Source organism: Ornithorhynchus anatinus, chromosome 18 (assembly GCF_004115215.2).
Source record: "Ornithorhynchus anatinus isolate Pmale09 chromosome 18, mOrnAna1.pri.v4, whole genome shotgun sequence".
Taxonomy (NCBI): Eukaryota; Metazoa; Chordata; class Mammalia; order Monotremata; family Ornithorhynchidae; genus Ornithorhynchus; species Ornithorhynchus anatinus.
In genome coordinates this window covers 26277241-26296131 of record NC_041745.1, presented here as the reverse complement: position 1 = coordinate 26296131, position 18891 = coordinate 26277241, and the positions used below count along the sequence as shown (strand labels likewise).

Here is an 18891-nt window from a genome sequence, read left to right as displayed (position 1 = left end):
ATGTCTTAATCATTTTAGTTCTCCTTGAGAACACAAGAGTTCTCCTCCCTCCTAGAATATAGCATATAATTGCCCCCAGGTGCTCATTTGCCTTCCACCAGTGATAGGGTAGGACTTCTAATAGTTGTTTTTCGTAGCCCACAGTGAGGTCCTTGACCCATCTGAAATATTTACTCTATTAAAGAAATAAGAAGCTGTTTGCTTGTTGGATTTAGATCAATGTAGGGCTCCTTTAATGCTTACGATAAGAGGTCTGCTGGGTCTGGATGAGTATTTTTTCAGTTCTCTATTCTGGGTCCATCAGCTATTCTCCCTCTTTGACTGAGGACCCCTAGCAGTTCAGAAATGAGAATAAAGTAACCCCCTGAGAGGTAATCTCCGAATAAGAAAGATTTGTAAGTACCATGGGAACCCTCAGAATGACAGATGAATTTTACAAATGGATATTTTGTAGAAGTGTGTTTCTTTTCTTTTCACTTTCAGTGCACTTATCATCATGGTAACATGATAGTCTCTTTTACCCCTAAGGAATAGGAAAGCCAGCAAAATGCATCCTTTTTCAGCGAGTCGAGACCGTCACTACCTTCCATCTGAGCAGTGAGCTGCCGCAGTGAAAACTCCAAGAGTCAAAAAAGGTGAGTGCTGTAAACTCCCTCTAGTCTGTAAGCTCGTCGTGGACAGGGAATGTTTCTGTCATATTGTGTTGTCCTCTCCCAAGGGCTTAGCACAGTGCCCTGTACACAGTTAGCACTCAATAAATGCAATTGATCGACTGATAGGAGGAAAACCACTATTCTTTGAGGGAAAACAGTCGGAAAATGGCAAAGGTTGGGTAGGAACGAATACCACAGTCATTATTATTGTTATTAGAAGCAAGCAGAAGAGGAAGCCAAAGTGTGTAAAATAAGGTGTGGATATCAAAGCACACATAGGAGAGTTTAGAGGGCATTGAGAAATTTCCATGGAGAACTATTTATGCATAGGAATAAACATGATAGAGGAGTCAGAATGAATCTAAAACTTTTTCTGGACTTTTCCTTGGAGCTATCATGTATTTACTAGAGGGGGTTACGATGCTCGTCAAAAGGGAATTTAATTTGAACTGTGGATGGTTTTGAAATTATACAAAAAAGTAATGCATATTTATGGCTTTGATTTTATTAACTTATATATTATGCAAATTATTGGGCAGTTTAGTTGCTTCTTAATAACATCTCAAACAAGCTTTTTAGCTATAAAGAAGTCTTTAAGGGACTTCATTTGGAAAATTCCAACTGAGATAAGGATTAACGTTTGCACAAGAGCCCACCAGAAAACATTGCTGTTGGTATCTTCGCTTGTCATTCGAAAATGCTCCTCACGTGCCTGTACACAACGAGAAAATTACATCATTCCTTAAGGAACCATAAAGTTGTCTAATCTTCGGGATTGAGGTGTGACACCCATCCAAAGTGCTTTTATTTGTCAGTGAGAATCGACATGGTCTAGTGGAAAGAGCACAGGCTGGGGAGTCAGAAGGACCTAGGTTCCAGTTCCAGCTCTACCACTTGTCTGCTGTGTGGTCTTGGGCAAGTCACTTAACTTTTCTGTGCCTAAATTACCCCATCTGTAAAATGGGAATAACACTGGGAGCCCCAAATGGGACATGGGCTGTGCCCATCCTGATTATCTCAGATCTGCCCCAGTGCTTACTAGAGTGCCTGGCACATTCGTTCAATAGTATTTATTGAGCGTTTACTATGTGCACAGCACTGAACTAAGCGTTTGGAATGTACAATTCAGCAACAGATAGAGATGATTCCTGTCCAATAACGGGCTCACAGTCTAAACGACCGGCACGTAGTAAGCGTTTAACAAATACCATTAAAAAAAAAAAAGATCTGATTCACAAGTACAGTACTTAATGTTGTAAAGTAGAGGGTTTCCTTTACCCAAGTATCAGAGACGATGTTGAGGAGTATAAAATATTCAAAAAGGGTTGTGACCTTTGTACTCTTTAAGTAATCAATCATATAAAGTCTAGGAATTTATTGAGAGGGAATACCCACCCTTTGAAAAGTTTGTTCTTTGACGATATGCTCAATTTGCTCAGTGTGAGATGTTCGAGTTTGAAGCTCCCTTGGTTCACCTTGTCCTACTCTTTAAGTAATCAATCATATAAAATTTAGGAATTTCTTGAGAGGGAATACCCACCCTTTGATAATTTTGCTCTTTGACGATATGCTCAATTTGCTCAGTGAGATGTTCGAGTTTGAAGCTGACTTGGTTCACCTTGTCCTTTGCTTGAGCAATAGCGGAATCGAGATCATGTTCTCCAACTCGAATGTCCAAGTGGATACGCTATGAAAACAATAGAAATGAAACTCATTCCACGTTTTAAAAGGACCGCCTTCCTGCCTCCACCGCCTTAATAATAAAATGGCGGCATATGTTAAGCGCTTAGTCGAGGCCAAGCTCTGTACTAACCACCAAGGAAGATTCAGGGTAATTAGGTCAGATACAGCCACTGTACCATATTTAAAAGCTTTCCTTGGAAATTTCACACCTATCTCTCTCTTCTCAATACTCCCTCCTCTCCCTCTCCGACGTTCTCCCTTGTTCTCCTTTTCTTAGCCATTGCGTATTGTTTTGTTGTCTGTCTCCCCCTTTTAGACTGTGAGCGCATTGTTGGGCCGGGATTGTCTCTGTTGCCGACTTGTACATTCCAAGTGCTTAGTACAGTGCTCTGCACACAGTAAGCGCTCAATAGATACGAATGAATGAATGAATGAGGAGAGAGGAAACTTTCCAGTATGGAAATTTAATGCTTGTGAGGGTTTAAACCTTTCAAAAGGACCTCTTTCTTTCAAGAACAACTCCTTGATCATTCATTCAATCGTATTTATTGAGCACGTCCTGTGTGCAGAGCACACAGAACCCAGATCCTCTGACACCCAGGCCGGTGCTGTTTCCACTAGGTCCCGTTGCTTGTCCATCCTCTAGGGCGGCAAGAGCACTGGCAGGGGCTGTAATAATAATAATAATTACGGGATTTGTTAAGCGCTATGTCCCAGGCACTGTACTAAGCGCTGAAATGGTCCGGATGCTCAGAGCCCCTTCACACGGCGCGTTGTAGGAGCCCAGCGGGAGAATGAGGCGCACGGGCAGGAGAGGAAGCGGAGAGGGGCCTGGGATGGCAGCACTCGTTCCATGAGTTCCTGTGGTTTTCTCCTGGCTCTGCCTCACTGAGCCAATTTTGGGATTGTGTGGCTGGCCCACACGCCCCTAACCAGTTTCCCTTCCACTGGGAAACTGAGGCACCGGGAGAAGCAGTGGTCAGAAGGATCCGTGTTTTAATCCCAACTCCGCCACTTGGCTGCTGTGTAACCTTGGGCAAGTTACTTCGCTTCTCTGGGGCTCAGTTACCTCCTCTCTCCAAGGGGAATTAAGACTCTGAGCCCCATGTGGGACAGGGACTGGGTCCAAGCTGGTTAGCTTATATTATCTACCCCAACGCTTAGTATAGTGCCCGGCACAGTGTAGCGCTAAACGAACACCATAAGAAACAAATTGCGGAAACTGGTCTAAGTCAGTAGTGTATCCCCTGAGATCCGACCCTGTCCCGGACCTGAGAGTAACCCAAAAGTACTATCCACCACTTGTCCGTTGGGTGGCCTTGGACAAGTCATTTCATTTCTCTGTGCCTCAGTTACCTCATCTGTAAAAAGGGGGATGAAGACTGTGAGCCCTATGTGGGCCAGAGAGTGCGCCCAACCCAATCTGCCTGTATCCACCCGAGCACTTAGTACGCTTAGTACGGTACATCTGTAAAATGGGGATTAACTGTGAGCCTCACGTGGGACAACCTGATTACCCTGCATCTCCCCCAGCGCTTAGAACGGTGCTCGGCACATAGTAAGCGCTTAACAAATACCAACGTAATGATTATTATTACAATTCTTGGCACGTGGTAAATGCAAAACAAATACCATAATTATTATCATTTCTTCTTATTATTACTACCACGGGAACTCCAGGAATTCCTGACTATCCCCATGCCAAAGTCAACTTCCGGAAAGAAATATAAGAACTCAGTCAATCGTATTTATTGAACGCACACTGTGTGCAGAGCACTGTACTAAGCACTTGGGAGAGTACAATATAACAGAGTTGATAGGCACTACCCACAGTGAGTTTGTGTAGAGGGAGCATTAGGTTATCACTCTGATAGCCTGAAAAAAGTATGTTCATCTAAATGCCTAACTTTCTACTAAGGAGTGACTTAGATGCCGGAACGGGTCCTTTCTGCTGGGGAAATTCTTCCTAGAATCCACCCTAAATATCTCCCGCTTCTCATGTCTCATGGCAACGCTCTTACTCTACCTTCTGAGGAGGTGGAGAATACCCGGTCACAGCAAGGCGTAGTGGATAGAGCATGGGCCTTGGACTCAAGAGGTCATGGGTTCTAATCCTGCCACTTGTCGGCAGAGTGACCTTGAGCAAGTCACCCAAGTTGAGCAAGTCACTTCGCTTCTCTGGGCCTCAGCTACCTCATCTGTAAAATGGGAATTGAGACTGTGAGCCCCATATGGGACAGGGACCGTGTCCAACCCGATTTGCTGGTATCCACCCCAGCGCTTAGAACAGGGCCTGACATATAGTAAGCGCTTAACCAATACCATAATTATTATTATCACTATTACCTTGGCTTAGGCTTGAAAACTATGTCAATACCACCCCTCAAGTTTTTCTTTCCCGGACTGAAGAATTCCAAGCGGCGCGGCTCAGTGGAAAGAGCGTGGGCTTGGGAGTCAGAGGTCATGGGTTCTAATTCCACTCCGCCACTTGTCAGCTGTGTGACTTTGGGCATGTCACTTTACTTCTCTGTGCCTCAGTTACCTCATCTGTAAAATGGGGACTAAGACCGTGAGCCCCACTGGGACGACCTGATCACTTTGTATCCCCCCTCCAGCTCTTAGAACAATGCTTTGCACATAGTAAGCGCTTAACAAATACCATTTATTATTATTATTATTCAGTCTGTCCTTTATTAATCAATCAATCAATGGTATTTCTTGAGTATTTACTATATACAGAGCACAGTGCTTGGTAGAGCACATTATAACAGTGTAACAGACACATTCAGAGACACCTTTTCATTAACGAAAATAGCCAAGAAATGTTCTTACCAGTTTACTTCCTCCAAATGTCGCAAGTCGCGTGGAATTAGACTGTAAACAGATGTTATGCTCTCCAGGTGAATGGGTTGTAAAAGAGAATTTTCCTTGCGGCCCATACAATTTGGACATCAGTATCTACAATTTAAGCGTTTAAATATTTTTAGTATCTAATTACAAATCCCCAGCTAGCACTGAAATGAATATTTTCGCCCCAGATGGGATTCTTTCGTGTTGTTTCCATTTTCCATTCTTAAAAATCAAACGTTCTTCGTTTGCTTTTAAAATCCATTTTCCAAGTTGTTGTTGTGGCCTTACGCGGCCGAGTCGCGGCCGACCCATAGCGACCTCACGCACAGATCTCTTCCAGAACACCCCGCTCCCCATCTGCAATTGTTCTGGTATTGGCTCCGTAGACTTTTCTTGGTAAAGATACGGAAGCGGTTTACCATTGCCGCCTTCGGCGGAGTAAACTTGAGTCTCCGCCCTCGACTCCCTCCCGTGCCGCTGCTGGCCGCCACGGGTGAGTTTTGACTCGTGGCAGATTGTCTTCCACTCGCTAGCCACTGGCCAAGCTGGGAATGGAATGGGTAGGCCTCTGCCTGACTCTCCCTCCCGTAGTCGAGACTGGTGGAGGACTGGAAACTCTCCAGGCGCGACCCTGAGAGCCCCATTTTCCAAGGACCGCTGATTAATCAGAACTCCCAAGATGAGAGCTATGAATTAAAAGCACTTCACTACTTCTTAGCCGCAGAAGCGCTATTCACTTGCAACGTTATCTAAAATGAAGTCTTTTAACACTGCTCGCCTTTGCCAATAATAAACATGATGATGATAGTGGTATCTGTTAAGTGCTTACTATGAGTCAGATACTGTACTAAGGGCTGGGGTGGATCGAAGATAATCAGTTTGGACACAGTTTCTGTTCCACACGGGGCTCGCAGTCTAAGTAGGAGGGAGTAGGATTGAATCCTCATTCTATAGATTAGGAAACTGAGGCACAGAGAAGTGACTTGCCCAAGGTCACGCACAGCAGTCAAGTGGAAGAACCGGGATTAGAACCCACTCGCCAAATCTTACCATCCCAACCTTCCAAAGGACTGAAGATACATTTCATTAGACACGATGCTTGACTTTGTCGGTCACGGCAATAAATTTAGGGTTGATGAAGATCACCTCATGAGGAGAATCATATTTTTGATCGTCTCTTAGTTAAGCAAAAATACAGCAGAAGTCAGAAACAAATATGTATAAAATCAAAATAACATCGTCTTTAATCGTCATTCAATCTTTAGCCAGAAATGTGTGGCCTACTGAAAACAGCCCAGGCCAATCTGCTTGGTGACCTTGGGGAAGTCACAACTTCTGTGAGCCTCAGCTTTCTCAACTGTAAAATGGGGATTCAAAACTAGTTTACGAGAAGCAGCGTGGCTCAGTGGAAAGAGCCCGGGTTTGGCTGTCAGAGGTCATGGGTTCGAATCCCGGCTCCGCCACTTGGCAGCTGGGTGACTGTGGGCAAGTCGCTTCACTTCTCTGGGCCTCAGCTCCCTCATCTGTAAAATGGGGATTAACTGTGAGCCTCATGTGGGACAACCCGATTACCCTGCACCTACCCCAGCGCTTAGAACAGTGCTCTGCACGTAGTAAGCGCTTCACAAATACCAACATTATTATAGTTCTCCTTCCTACTTGGGCCGTGAGCTCCATATGCGACAAGGACGCTGTCCAACCTGATTAACTTACATCCACCCCAGCACTTAGAATAGTGTTCCTAGCGCTTAGTGAAATCTCTGCTCTCCCACTGGCTCTCCGTGTGACGTTCCACGGGTCACTTAAGCTCCCGGTGCTTCAGTTTCTCATCTGTAAAATGGAAACAAAATGGGAACCAGCATGGCCTAGTAGACAAGGCATGGGCCCGGGTGTCAGAAGACCTGGGTTCTAATCCCAGCTCTGCCACTTGTCTGCTGGGTGACCTTGGATAAGTTACTTCACTGCTCTGTGCCTCAGTTTCCTCATAAAATAGGGCTTAAGACCATGAGCCCCATGTTGGACATGGACTGTATCCAACCTGATTATCTTATATCTACCCCAGCACTTAGTGCCTGACACATAGTAAGCGCTTAACAAACACCCTAAAAAACGATAATGTCACTCCTTACTTCACCATCATCGGTGGTATTTACTGGGCACTTACTTTGTACAGAGCAGCCCCCTGGGGGACAGGGATCATGCCAATGGATGATCTTGTGTTGACTCCACCACTTACCGCAACGCTTGGGTGTCTACTAAGTGCCCGATAAAAACACAACTCTCAAGTTTCAAACTCAACTTTCAAAACAGCCTCCATGGAAAATATTAATAACTTCAATTTCTATATAGTAATATATGCAGCGGAGAAATGGGAAGCTAATAACGTTGGTATCTGTTAAGCGCTTACTACGTGCAGAGCACTGTTCTAAGCGCTAGGGTAGACGTAGGGTAATCAGGTGGCCCCACGTGAGGCTCACAGTTAATCCCCATTTTACAGATGAGGGAACTGAGGCCCAGAGAAGTGAAGTGACTTGCCCACGGTCACACAGCTGACAGGTGGCGGAGCCGGGAGTCGAACCCGTGACCTCTGACTCCGAAGCCCAGGCTCCTTCCACTGCGCCACGCTGCTTCCCCAACTGTAACTGTAAGCTAGTTATAGTTATCTACACGCAGGGCTTATAGAGGTGCCCACTGTACCTAGATCTCGTCTATCTTGCTGCCGACCTCACACTTTACGTCCTGCCTCTGGCCTGGATCGCCATGCCGATCCAAGCATTTCTCCTACTCCGCCTTGACTACTGCATCCTTGCTGACCTCCCTGCCTCCTGTCTCTCCCCACTCCAGTCCTTACTTCCCTCTGCTGCTCAGAGTCTTTTTCTAAAACAATGTTTAGTCCGTATTCTCCCACTCCTCAAAGACCTCCAATGGCTGTCCATCAGCCATGGGCTTGAAAGGACTGAATCACCACTTGCCTCGCCGATTTCCTACTCGACGCAACCCGCGCACTTCTCTTCTCTAATGCCAACTCACTCACTTTACCGCCATCTCGTCTTTCTCACCGCCAACCCCTTGCCCACAGCTTCCCGGTGGTTTGGAATTCCCTTCCCCTTCATATCTGACAGACCACCACTCTCCCCACCTTCAAAGTCTTACTAAAATCACATCTCCTCCAGGAACCCTTCCCCAACCAAGCCCTCAATTTACTCTCCATTCTGTGTCACTTATGCACTTGGGTCTGATATTCATCCTTCCTCTGGCACTTACGTGCATACACACTTGTAATATATTTTAATGTCCATTTCCCCTTCCAATCTTGACCTCCTTGTGAGCAGAGATCGTTAACTACCCACTCTACTGAACTGTACTCTCCAAGCCCTTCCAAGTAAGCGCCGAATAAATTCCCCCGATCGATTGACATCGTTTACAAAATTGGAAAAGTTTTACCTCGTCACGGAATGTTGTAATGGTCACAAACATTCCTAAACCAGGAGCAGATTCAAGGAAATCATGGGTGGTTATATCCCACTGCTGTACTTTGAAAGATGCTGTTAGAAAGTAAAGAATCGATGTTTATTCAAAAATGAAGCATCCAATAGATGCTGTTAGACTGTTAGTACCACATTGCTTTCTGGTTTTTTAATGCATGCCAAATTAGGTCATTTCATTTCATCCGAATGATAAAAAACAGTAATGGCTCCAAATTTCTTGATGAACCAGATTATAACGACTGAGTAAACTACTTCCTATAAGCATCTAGAGGGAATTCCTGAATTCTTTCAGGTCCAAGAATGCCATTTAATAAATCACCTCATCAGTGTATTCACTGCCAAATATTCGATTCACTTCCAAACGTCTAACTTACACTCGAGGTGTAACGCAGCAGGCTTTACTTTGTTTTTTTTTAAAAAAAAAGTCATCAAATTATATACCCAACTGAGTTGTACCATCACCCAGAAGCGACCTGATCAAGTGGAACCTGTCACTCTAGACTGTAAGCTCACTGTAGACAGGGACCATGTCTACCAACTCCGTTGCATTGAACTCTCCCAAGCGCTTAAAACATGCAGTTGGTTGATTGGAAAGGGCATTTTGGGACCGAGAGGCAAGAGACCCAGGTTTAAGTCGCGGCTCTGCCCCTGCCTCCTGTGCGACTTGGGGCAAATCACTTAATTTCTCCTGACCCCAGTTTTCTAATCTGCAAAATGGGACTAAGATCATTTGTAAACCTTGGGTAGGACAGAGACCGTATCCAGTCTGACAACCGTAGCACATAAGAAATGCTTAATAAAAGCCATTTTAAAAATTATCATTATTATTGTATTTCCCATTGGAGACAGAATACCTGACCAGATGGACTATTGATCTGCTTCGGGATATTAGACTCTGAAGATTGAAAATACGGTCGGATTGTGAAGCTTTGATGAGAATTAAGTACTTGTAAATAGGAAAGTTCCTCTTTTTGTTGGTTATGGTCAGTCGATCTCTAGTACGCGCATTCCTTTTGAAAGTGGCTTTTATTAGTCAAAAGTGCTCTGGGTTTTATATTTAATAATGCATAAGACTTCTCGGGTCATCTTTCACAAAGAGTGTTTTGAAAATGTAAATTAAACCTCTTAACAATGGCTGAAACTGTTAGGGCTGCCAGAGAGATACAAACGAAGCATAAAAGGGGGAGTCTTTTACAGTTTCTTATTTTTTTTTTTTTAATTCCATCTCCTTGTTCGGGACCCATCGAAGCAGACTGCCAGAAATAAAATGAATCAAAGCAAAATGAAGCTGGAAATGAGCAAGACACTAATCCAAATAAACATATTTTGCATTATTCTCTGAAAGGTGCCAAACTCCGGCATTAGCAGACTGACTTCCAGAGACCACGAGCTTCAGAGGCAAGGACGCTGGCCCTCGAGCAACCTGTGAAAATGCGGTCCCCAGGAACCGACGATTTTGATTCCAAGAAGCCGAGGACAATTCTCCGACAAGTGCAGCCCTGAAGGAGCGAATCCATTTTGCTACCGCTCAGCCCTGTGTAGGTCTGTCTGCTTTGCACACGCTGAAGATCTTGCTTCCCACCCTGACGCACAGTAAGCGCTTAACGAATATCATTTCAAAAATCCGAAATACATTTGGAGTCCGCCGCTGTCAATGGTATTCGTCAAGAGCTTACTACGCATCCGACGCTGTACTAAGTGCTGGGGTAAATACAAGGTAATCAGGTTGGACACAGTCCATGCCCCACATGGGGCTCAGAGTCTTAATCCCCCATTGGACAGATGAGGGAACTGAGACCCAGAGAGATGAGGCGACTTATCCAAAATCCCCCATTACAGTCTGTAAGCTCCTTGTTGGCAGAGAACATGTCTAGCATTTCTATAATACTCAGTGCAGTGTTTTACACGCAATAAATGTCCGATAAAGCACTGAGTGATTTCCCTCTAAACCGAAAGTTTCTTGTGGGCAGGGAATATGTCTACCAGCTCTGTTATATTGTACTCTCCCAAGCGCTAGGAACCGAGTAATCAAATAGCAGTGAGTGAGTGATTGAAAGATGACATCACTATATAGATCAATGATGTATATTTATTTGCTGTTGTTTTAATGAGATGTTCATCCCCTAGATTCTATTTATTGCTATTGTTCTCGTCTGTCCGTCTCCCCCGATTAGACCGTGGGCCCGTCAAAGGGCAGGGACCGTCTCTATCTGTTACCGATTTGTACATTCCAAGCGCTTAGTCCAGTCCTCTGCACATAGTAAGCGCTCAATAAATACTATTGAATGCAAGAATGAACACTGCCCGGTCTTACCCTGGAGTTCCTATTCTTCGCCTTTAGCACGGTAACTCGTTTGGGTTAGTCGACTTGATTCTCCTTTTCTCCCCTTTCTCACTCCTGAAAGGCTAACCTGAACCTCATTCTCACTGGGATTGATTGAGCATTAGGCCTCGAGTGTCGACTCCCATTAACGTTGGTACAGTCAGAAAATAAAATGCAAAAGGAAGAAAAAGAATGAATATACGCCATAAAAATTTCACTTTTCACATATTTGACCGAGTAGCTTGTCTTTTTGCCAGGAATCCTCCCACTTACGACTTACTTACCGATAATTAATCCAGTTCCAAAATAGGATGACCGTATCAAAATCGTCCTTGTGAAATAGTGGCAAAGAGTACAGTAAATGTTAGCAGTATTCAAGAGAATAGTTCTAAGACTCCAACGGAGATTATTCTTAGCAAACATTAGTACGCTCAATATCTGTTCTTTTTTGAACATATTGTCAAGGAGTCTTCATTATAAAACACTTGGGGAACAATGTCTTTACAAGAGACCCATAGAGATTATCACAGGTATTTCGTGAGTTCAATTTTTGGGAGTCCGATGTCTAAAAAACAGATGGGTCTATGGCATGCTCTTGATTCTTTTATCTTCAGGACAGTGTAATTCCTTTTTTTCTGTGTCCAGCTATAACGAACCCATTCACAGTCATCAAAGGTTATTTCACTGAGAAACCCCAGAACTGGTAAAGCAGATTAAGACTAAGATGGATGCTGAAATGTTATACGCTATCTTCCTTCCCTTATGGAGGCTCACTTCTGAGGCCATTAATGTTCACTCACATTTTAAATTGGCTCCGTGTAAATTATATATTCCATGAAAGATGTAGGGTCATAAGTGTTCCATGACAGTGGCATTTGCTTCAAGGGATCCATATTATGGCTCCATGAAACAACATTTTGAGTTTAATCTAAAATGCAGTAAAGCAAATATCGCTTACCTGTTATCAAGGTATCGCTTGGAATGTCCTCTATTATGCATTTCTCCTCTCTTTCCCCCGAGTGGAAATAAAAAGCAGGTGAGAACGCAAACCAGAAGTTCAAAAGAAATAACAAAATTGAGATTTTCATGATCTTAGCCATTCTGCGCACTGTGGTATTTCTTCTAAAATGGATCGATTGCAAATGAGGATGGCCTCCTGGTCACCCTGGCTCATTGGGTGTTTTTTGTAGAATTGATTTCTGTGAGAAATGACATCTGCTAGTGACTCCCACGCAGATAATTGTAGTAAAAGTCCACAGAACACGATAAAAAGAAATGTAAACTGTGGAGCCTTTCCAGACTCAAAGGCATCAAAGTTAATTTTGTAGCTCTGACACACTACTGCTTCCTAGGGAGGTTTAAGGGATCAATTAATCCTATTTTAGTGTCTCAACATATGAAAAATATGCCAAGTGAACATTAAGAAAACAAAAAGGACTGGGAGAAATGTCATAAGAAATGCCCAGAAGTGGAATATGGCAAGTCCCAAAATATAATTAAACATATAAGTTATATTCCTCTCTTCTCAGTATTTCAGTAGAAATGCCCATTTGAGGCACCAATGCCATGTTGGAAAAAGCCAAAACCAAACTCAGGTTCATGGTACCCGTACAACTTCCCATTAGAAACCTCAGGATCCGTGAATATCGCACATCGCCCCCGCATTTCTAATAGTAATAATAATTTTGGTATTTGGCAAGTGCTCACTATGAGCCACGTTCTAAGTAAAGGGCTGGGGTATTTCTAATATAATAATAATAATAATAATGTTGGTATTTGTTGAGCGCTTACTAGGTGCCGAGCACTGTTCTAAGCGCTGGGGGAGATAGAGGGTAATTCAATAGTATTTACTGAGCGCTTACTATGTGCAGAGCACTGTACTAAGCGCTTGGAATGAACAAGTCGGCAACAGATAGAGACAGTTCCTGCCGTTTGACGGGCTTAGACGGTAATCAGGTTGTCCCACGTGGGGCTCACACACTTTTAATCCCCATTTTACAGATGAGGGAACTGAGGCACAGAGAAGTTAAGTGACCCGCGCACAGTCACACAGCTGACAAGTGGCAGAGCCGGGAGTCGAACTCATGACCTCTGACTCCGAAGCCCAGGCTCTTTCCACTGAGCCACGCTAATATGATAGGGTCAGACATATTCTCCGCCCTGCCTGAGTCTCACAGCCTAAGAGGGAGGAAGAACATTTTACAGTTGAAGAAACCGAGGCACAAAAAAGTCAACTGACTTGCCCACGGTCCCAAAGCAAGCCGGTGATGCAGCTGGGTAGGACCCCAGGTCATTCATGGAAAACTTCCATTTTAGCTGCTTCTAGGTCACCACTGAGCTGCTGGGAAATGTTCTACTTGGTTAGGAAGCCTAATCAGTGGTATTGGTCGAGCACTTGCTATGTGCTGAACACTCTACTAAGCATTTGAGAGAGTAATAATAGTAATAGCATGTGTTAAGCACTTGCTATGAGCCAATCACTGTACTAAGTGCCGAGGGAGACAGAAGCAAAGGTTGAACCCAGCTCCACGTGGGGCTCAGGGCCTCCGACTCCATTTTACAGATGAGGCAACCGAGGCCTAGCGAAGTGAAGTGACCTGCTGAAGGGCACAAAGAGGGCAAGTGGCAGAGCCAGGATTAGAACCCGTGACCTTCTGACTCCCAGGCCTATGCTCTATCCACTACGGCATCCTGCTTCGAGTACAAGACGAGAAAATTAGCAGACACGTTTCCCCGCGCGTAAAGAGCTTAAATAACGCTGTCAGGATCCAAGACCGGCACAAGTCTGCCCCCCCTGTAAAATTTCCTGATTTTGACCAAGTTCATGTTGGCGTACAGCTTTCCACATCTACGTCCTACCCAGCCGAAGGCCTGGGTGACTTGATGCCCGTCCACTCGCTTCGTTTTGTTGTCTGTCTCCCCGTTCTTGACTGTGAGCCCGCTGTCGGGTAGGGATTGTCTCTATCCGTTGCCCAGTTGTACTTTCCAAGCGCTTAGTACAGTGCTCTGCACACAGTAAGCGCTCAATAAACGTGACTGAGGATGAATGAATGAAGGTTTAGAGCAAACCCTCTCGAGGCAGGCTGATTGGGGCTGGAGGTGAAACTGAGGAGGACAGTGCCTCCTCTCTCTGCCAATCAGGCAATCCATCAGTGGCGTTTGTCGATCACTTGCTCTGAGTCCCCCACTGTACTAAGCGCTGGAGTACGATAGACAAAATGCAATGAAACAGGGTTAGTAGACACGTTCCCTACCCACAGCGAGCTCACAGCCCAGAGCCATAAGGAAGTTTACGAAAAACCTGCTGGGTTGTGATCGAATCAATCAGTGGTGTTCACTGAGCGTATACCATGTGCAGAGCGCTGTGTTAAGCACTGGGGTAGATACAAGCTGATCGGGCTGGACGCAGTCCGTGATCCCACTTGGGGGATCTTACTCTTAACCCCCATTTTGCAGATGAGGCAACTGAGGTGAACCGTCCTTAACTGTGACGCTATACCCTGGTTCTAATCAGCCTTTCGTTGAAAAAATAAAATTGTGGTATTCGTTAAGCGCTTACTATGTGCAGAGCACTGTTCTAAGCGCTGGGGTAGATACAGGGTCATCAGATTGTCCCACACGGGGCTCACATTTTTTAATCCCCATTTTTACAGACGAGGTAACTGAGGCCCAGAGAGGTTCAGTGACTTGCCCAGGGTCGCACCGCAGACCGGTGGTGGAGTCGGGATTGGAACCCACAACCTCTGACTCCCAAGCCCGTCCTCTTTCCACTAAGCCACGCTGTTTCTCTAATTGAAAGCCAGGGGGGAATTCCAAGAACTGTTAAGCAAAGCGCAGTGTCTCTTCAAATTCTTTTTTAAGTTTTCATAAATTCGTAAATCATATGGCATTTTCTAAACCTCTGCCTGCTCAGGCTAAGAGGAGACCTGAAGTACTTATCAATCAACCCGGGGTACTTACTGAGTACTCACGGAGCGCAGAGCACTGTAAATAAATAAATGGTGGTATTTGTTAAGCGCTTACTATATGCAAAGCACCGTTCTAAGCGCCGGGGGATACAGGGTGATCAGGTTGTCCCACGTAGGGCTCACCGTTTTCATCCCCATTTTACAGATGAGGGAACTGAGGCACAGAGAAGTGAAGCGACTCGCCCAAAGTCACACAGCTGGCGAGCGGCGGAGCCGGGATTAGAACCCACGACCCCTGACTCCCAAGCCGGGGCTCTTTCCACTGAGCCACGCTGCGTCTCTACTAAGTGCTCGGGAGAGTACACCAGAGTCAGTGGACATGTTCCCTGCCCGCGGTGAGCTTACGGTCTAGAGGGGGATTGTCTAGTGCTTCAATCACTGTAGAAAACCAATCTGGAAAATTCACGGTCAAATCCCGACCCTTTCCTCTGCGGGGACAGAGAGGAGTTTGGCTGAATTCTGGAGACACACCCATACCTAGCCGCTTCATTTTCCTTCTAGACTGTAAGCTCGTTGTAGGTAGGGAACGTCTGTTGTTACTGTGAACTCTCCCAAACACTAGCGTGCCTCAGTGGAAAGAGCCCGGGCTTCGGAGTCGGAGGTCGTGGGTTCGACTCCCGGCTCTGCCACTCGTCAGCTGTGTGACCGTGGGCGGGTCACTTCACTTCTCTGGGCCTCAGTTACCTCATCGGATTAACCGTGAGCCCCACGTGGGACAACCCGATGACCCTGTATCTCCCCCAGCGCTCAGAACAGTGCTCGGCACATAGGAAGCGCTTAACAGATACCGACATTATCATTATTACTTATTACAGTGCTCTGCGCACGGTAGGCGCTCAGTAAATGTGGTCGAATGACTTTTCTCTCTTCAGAGACAGTCAACGTTTCCTTTTGGCTTCGTCTGTGCTAGGACAAACCTAATTGTTTTTGCAAACAAATGTTTTACTTCATAGTCATAATCGCTCAAGGATAAATTTCAATAGCGAATGTTTGTTTTGCCACCAAATGTCTTCCAGCCAAAGCATTTACTGCTACAAATATCCCAGTCTATCCAACATTTATTTTTAAGGCATTTAAGATAGCCAGATGTTTTTGCAAATATTTATCCCTACCCCGACGAGCTTTCGTTCTGACCGGAAACTCTCTTAAATCTTACTATCTGCCCGGCGGAAACCTTGAAAAAGTGCCCGTGCTCTAATGGCAGATCAAACATTTTAAAAACATTTTCTCTGCGAGATCCCTTTGGGGTTAAGGTTTCCCAAACGGTTTTCATCTCCAAGCGGAACATTTTAAAAATCTCCTCTCCACCCACCCCCATCCCCAAGCTCGACCACTAGCACCGGTTAACGTTAGGTAACACCGTCTTCTACGACCACTTAGGCCACCTATCGAGCCGCAGATTCATCGTGCCCTTCGTCACCGGCACCGTCGTAAACCACGTATCGCCGTCGTCTTCCGCGCGCTTGAGTTAACGAGAATAACGGTGGTATTTGTGAAGTGATTGCTGTGTGCCAGGCAGTGTACTGAAGCTCTGCATGGATCGATCAAATCGACGATATTTACTGAGCGCTTCCTGTGTGCAAAGCACCGCACCACGGAGTCGGTAGAGACGTTCCCGGCCCACAACGAGTCTACACTTCATATTATCAAGTATGCGTTTATGTCAGTGTCTTTCCCCGCCCTAGGCTCGAAGCTCATCAAGGGCAGAGAACACGAAGCGGGGTGGCTTAGTGGAAAAGAGCACGGGCTTCGGAGTCAGAGGATGCGGGTTCTAATCCCGGTTCCGCCACCTGCCTGCCGTGTGACCCCGGGCAAGCCCCTTAACTCCTCCGCGCCTCGGTTTCCTCATCGAAAGAGAGGGATTTAGTATGTGAGCCCCGTGTGGGACGACCTGATCGCCTTGGATCTACCCCAGCTCTTAGAATAGTGCTTGGCACGTAGTGAACGCTTAGCAGATACCACAATTCTTATTAATCCCGTTACGCTGTGGTACGTTGTGCCCTCCCAAGCACTTCGTTTAGTGCTCTGCGCGTAGTAAGTGCTCAGTAAATCCCACTGCTTGCTCGATAAAACCATAATGCTACTATCGCTTCACGACTGCAGTCACTGCAAATATTACCGCTATTACGACCACTTGAATTGTCTCGCGCTACCGGGCCGTTTCCGACCCGCAGAGACTCCACGGACGCATCTCTCCCAGAACGCCCCGCCTCTATCTGCCATCGTCCCGGCGGTGGATCCGTAGAGTTTCCTTGGGCAAAATGCAGAAGTGGTTTCCCGTTCCCGCTCCTTCCACGCGGGAAGGTCGAGTCTCCGCCCTCGACTCCCTCCCGGGCCGCCGCTGCCCGGCGTGGGCGGGTTTCGACTGTAGCAGACGGCTTTCCACCCGCTGGCCGCTGGCCAAGCTTGGAATGGAATGGGTCGGCCTCCGCTTGACTCTCCCTTCCACGGTCAACGCTGGTGGAGGACTGGAAACTCTCCAGGTGCCATCCCGAGAGGGGGACGGCTACTACTACTGGATCACGGGCCTGGGAGTCAGAAGGTCATGGGTTCCAATCCCGGCTCTACCACTTGTCTGCTGTGTGACCTTAGGCAGCTCACTTCGCTTCTCTGAGCCTCCGTTACCTCATCTGGAAAATGGGGGCGAAGACCGTGAGCCCCATGCGGAAGCAGCGTGGCTCAGTGGAAAGAGCCCGGGCTTGGGAGTCAGAGGTCGTGGGTTCTAATCCCGGCTCCGCCGCTTGTCAGCTGCGTGACCCCGGGCAAGTCACTTAACGTCTCTGTGCCTCAGTTCCCTCATCTGGAAAATGGGGAGGAAGACTGGGAGCCCCACGTGGGACAACCTGATTCCCCTGTGTCTACCCCGGCGCTTAGAACAGTGCTCTGCACATAGTAAGCGCTTAACGGATACCAACATCATCATTATTAAGTCACTTAACTTCTCTGTGCCTCAGTTACCTCATCTGTAAAATGGGGAGGAAGACCGTGAGCCCCACGTGGGACAACCTGATGACCTTATATCTACCCCAGTGCTTAGAACAGTGCTTGGCCCATAGTAAGCACTTAACAAATACCAATCTATTATTTATTTATATGGGAAAGGGCCGTGTCCAAACCAATTACCCAGTATCCACCCCAGCGCTCAGTACAGAGGACTAGCGCCTAGCACCCAGTAAGCGCTTATTAAATACCATTATTATTATTACTTCTACCATTACTACAACAACAACGTCATCAAGGAAACAGCATGGCCTAGCGGAAAATGCCAGATTCTAAACCCATCTCCACCACGTACCGGCCGTGTGACCTTGGACAAGTCACTTTACTTTTCTGGGCCTCACTTCCCTCATTGCCAAATGGGGATTTCATACCCTGTTCTCCTTCCTACTTAGACTATGAGCCTCCTGTGGGATCTGGTTATCTTGTATCTCCCGCAGTGCTTAGTACACAGTAAGGTGATTAGCAAACATCACAATTATCATTACTACGGCTACTCTTTATGGGGGAGAGGTGACGAGCCCAAGCCATTCACAAACACTAATGCTGTTGAGAGGAAAAATTCTGAAGTCAAAGAGATAAAGAAGTAAGGTATACAAACAAAAGCTTTCTGGCCAATCCCTGTGGAATGGATGCAACTGTGAGGCTAGAACAATCTGGGAATGTCTCACAGAGGAGGGGAGTTTTCAGCAGCACTTTGAAGATGGGAAAGAGCTGTGATCTGGTGAATTTAGAGGGTGTGAAAAAGGGGCCAGAAGCAGAGGGTGAAACTAATCAAGAGTGTGGTCTGGAACTGATAAGTAAGAGAGAGCTGACAGAAGACTTTAAAGACAGCCGTCCGTGGTTTCTGCTTGATGCGGAGAGGAATGGGTCACCATTGGGGTTTCTGAGAGGTGGAGAGACGGGCAGAATGACAATTTAGAAAAATC

At 46.0% G+C, this 18891-nt stretch overlaps 1 protein-coding gene and 1 non-coding gene across 2 annotated transcripts; both read right to left on the bottom strand.

Annotated features, from left to right (window-relative positions):
- Positions 1-1193: 1193 nt before the first annotated feature.
- On the bottom strand, positions 1194-12085 carry LOC100079957 (transmembrane emp24 domain-containing protein 11-like). Its single transcript, XM_001510819.3, has 5 exons — positions 11956-12085; positions 8631-8731; positions 5169-5294; positions 2194-2340; positions 1194-1365 (listed from the first exon to the last, which is right to left on the bottom strand). The coding sequence occupies exons 1-5, from the start codon at positions 12083-12085 to the stop codon at positions 1216-1218; spliced, it is 654 nt and encodes a 217-aa protein (XP_001510869.2). The 3' UTR covers positions 1194-1215.
- Positions 5690-5827, bottom strand: LOC114805616. The gene has a single exon (XR_003753587.1). It is a non-coding gene; the product is annotated as a small nucleolar RNA SNORA7 (small nucleolar RNA).
- Positions 12086-18891: the final 6806 nt, after the last annotated feature.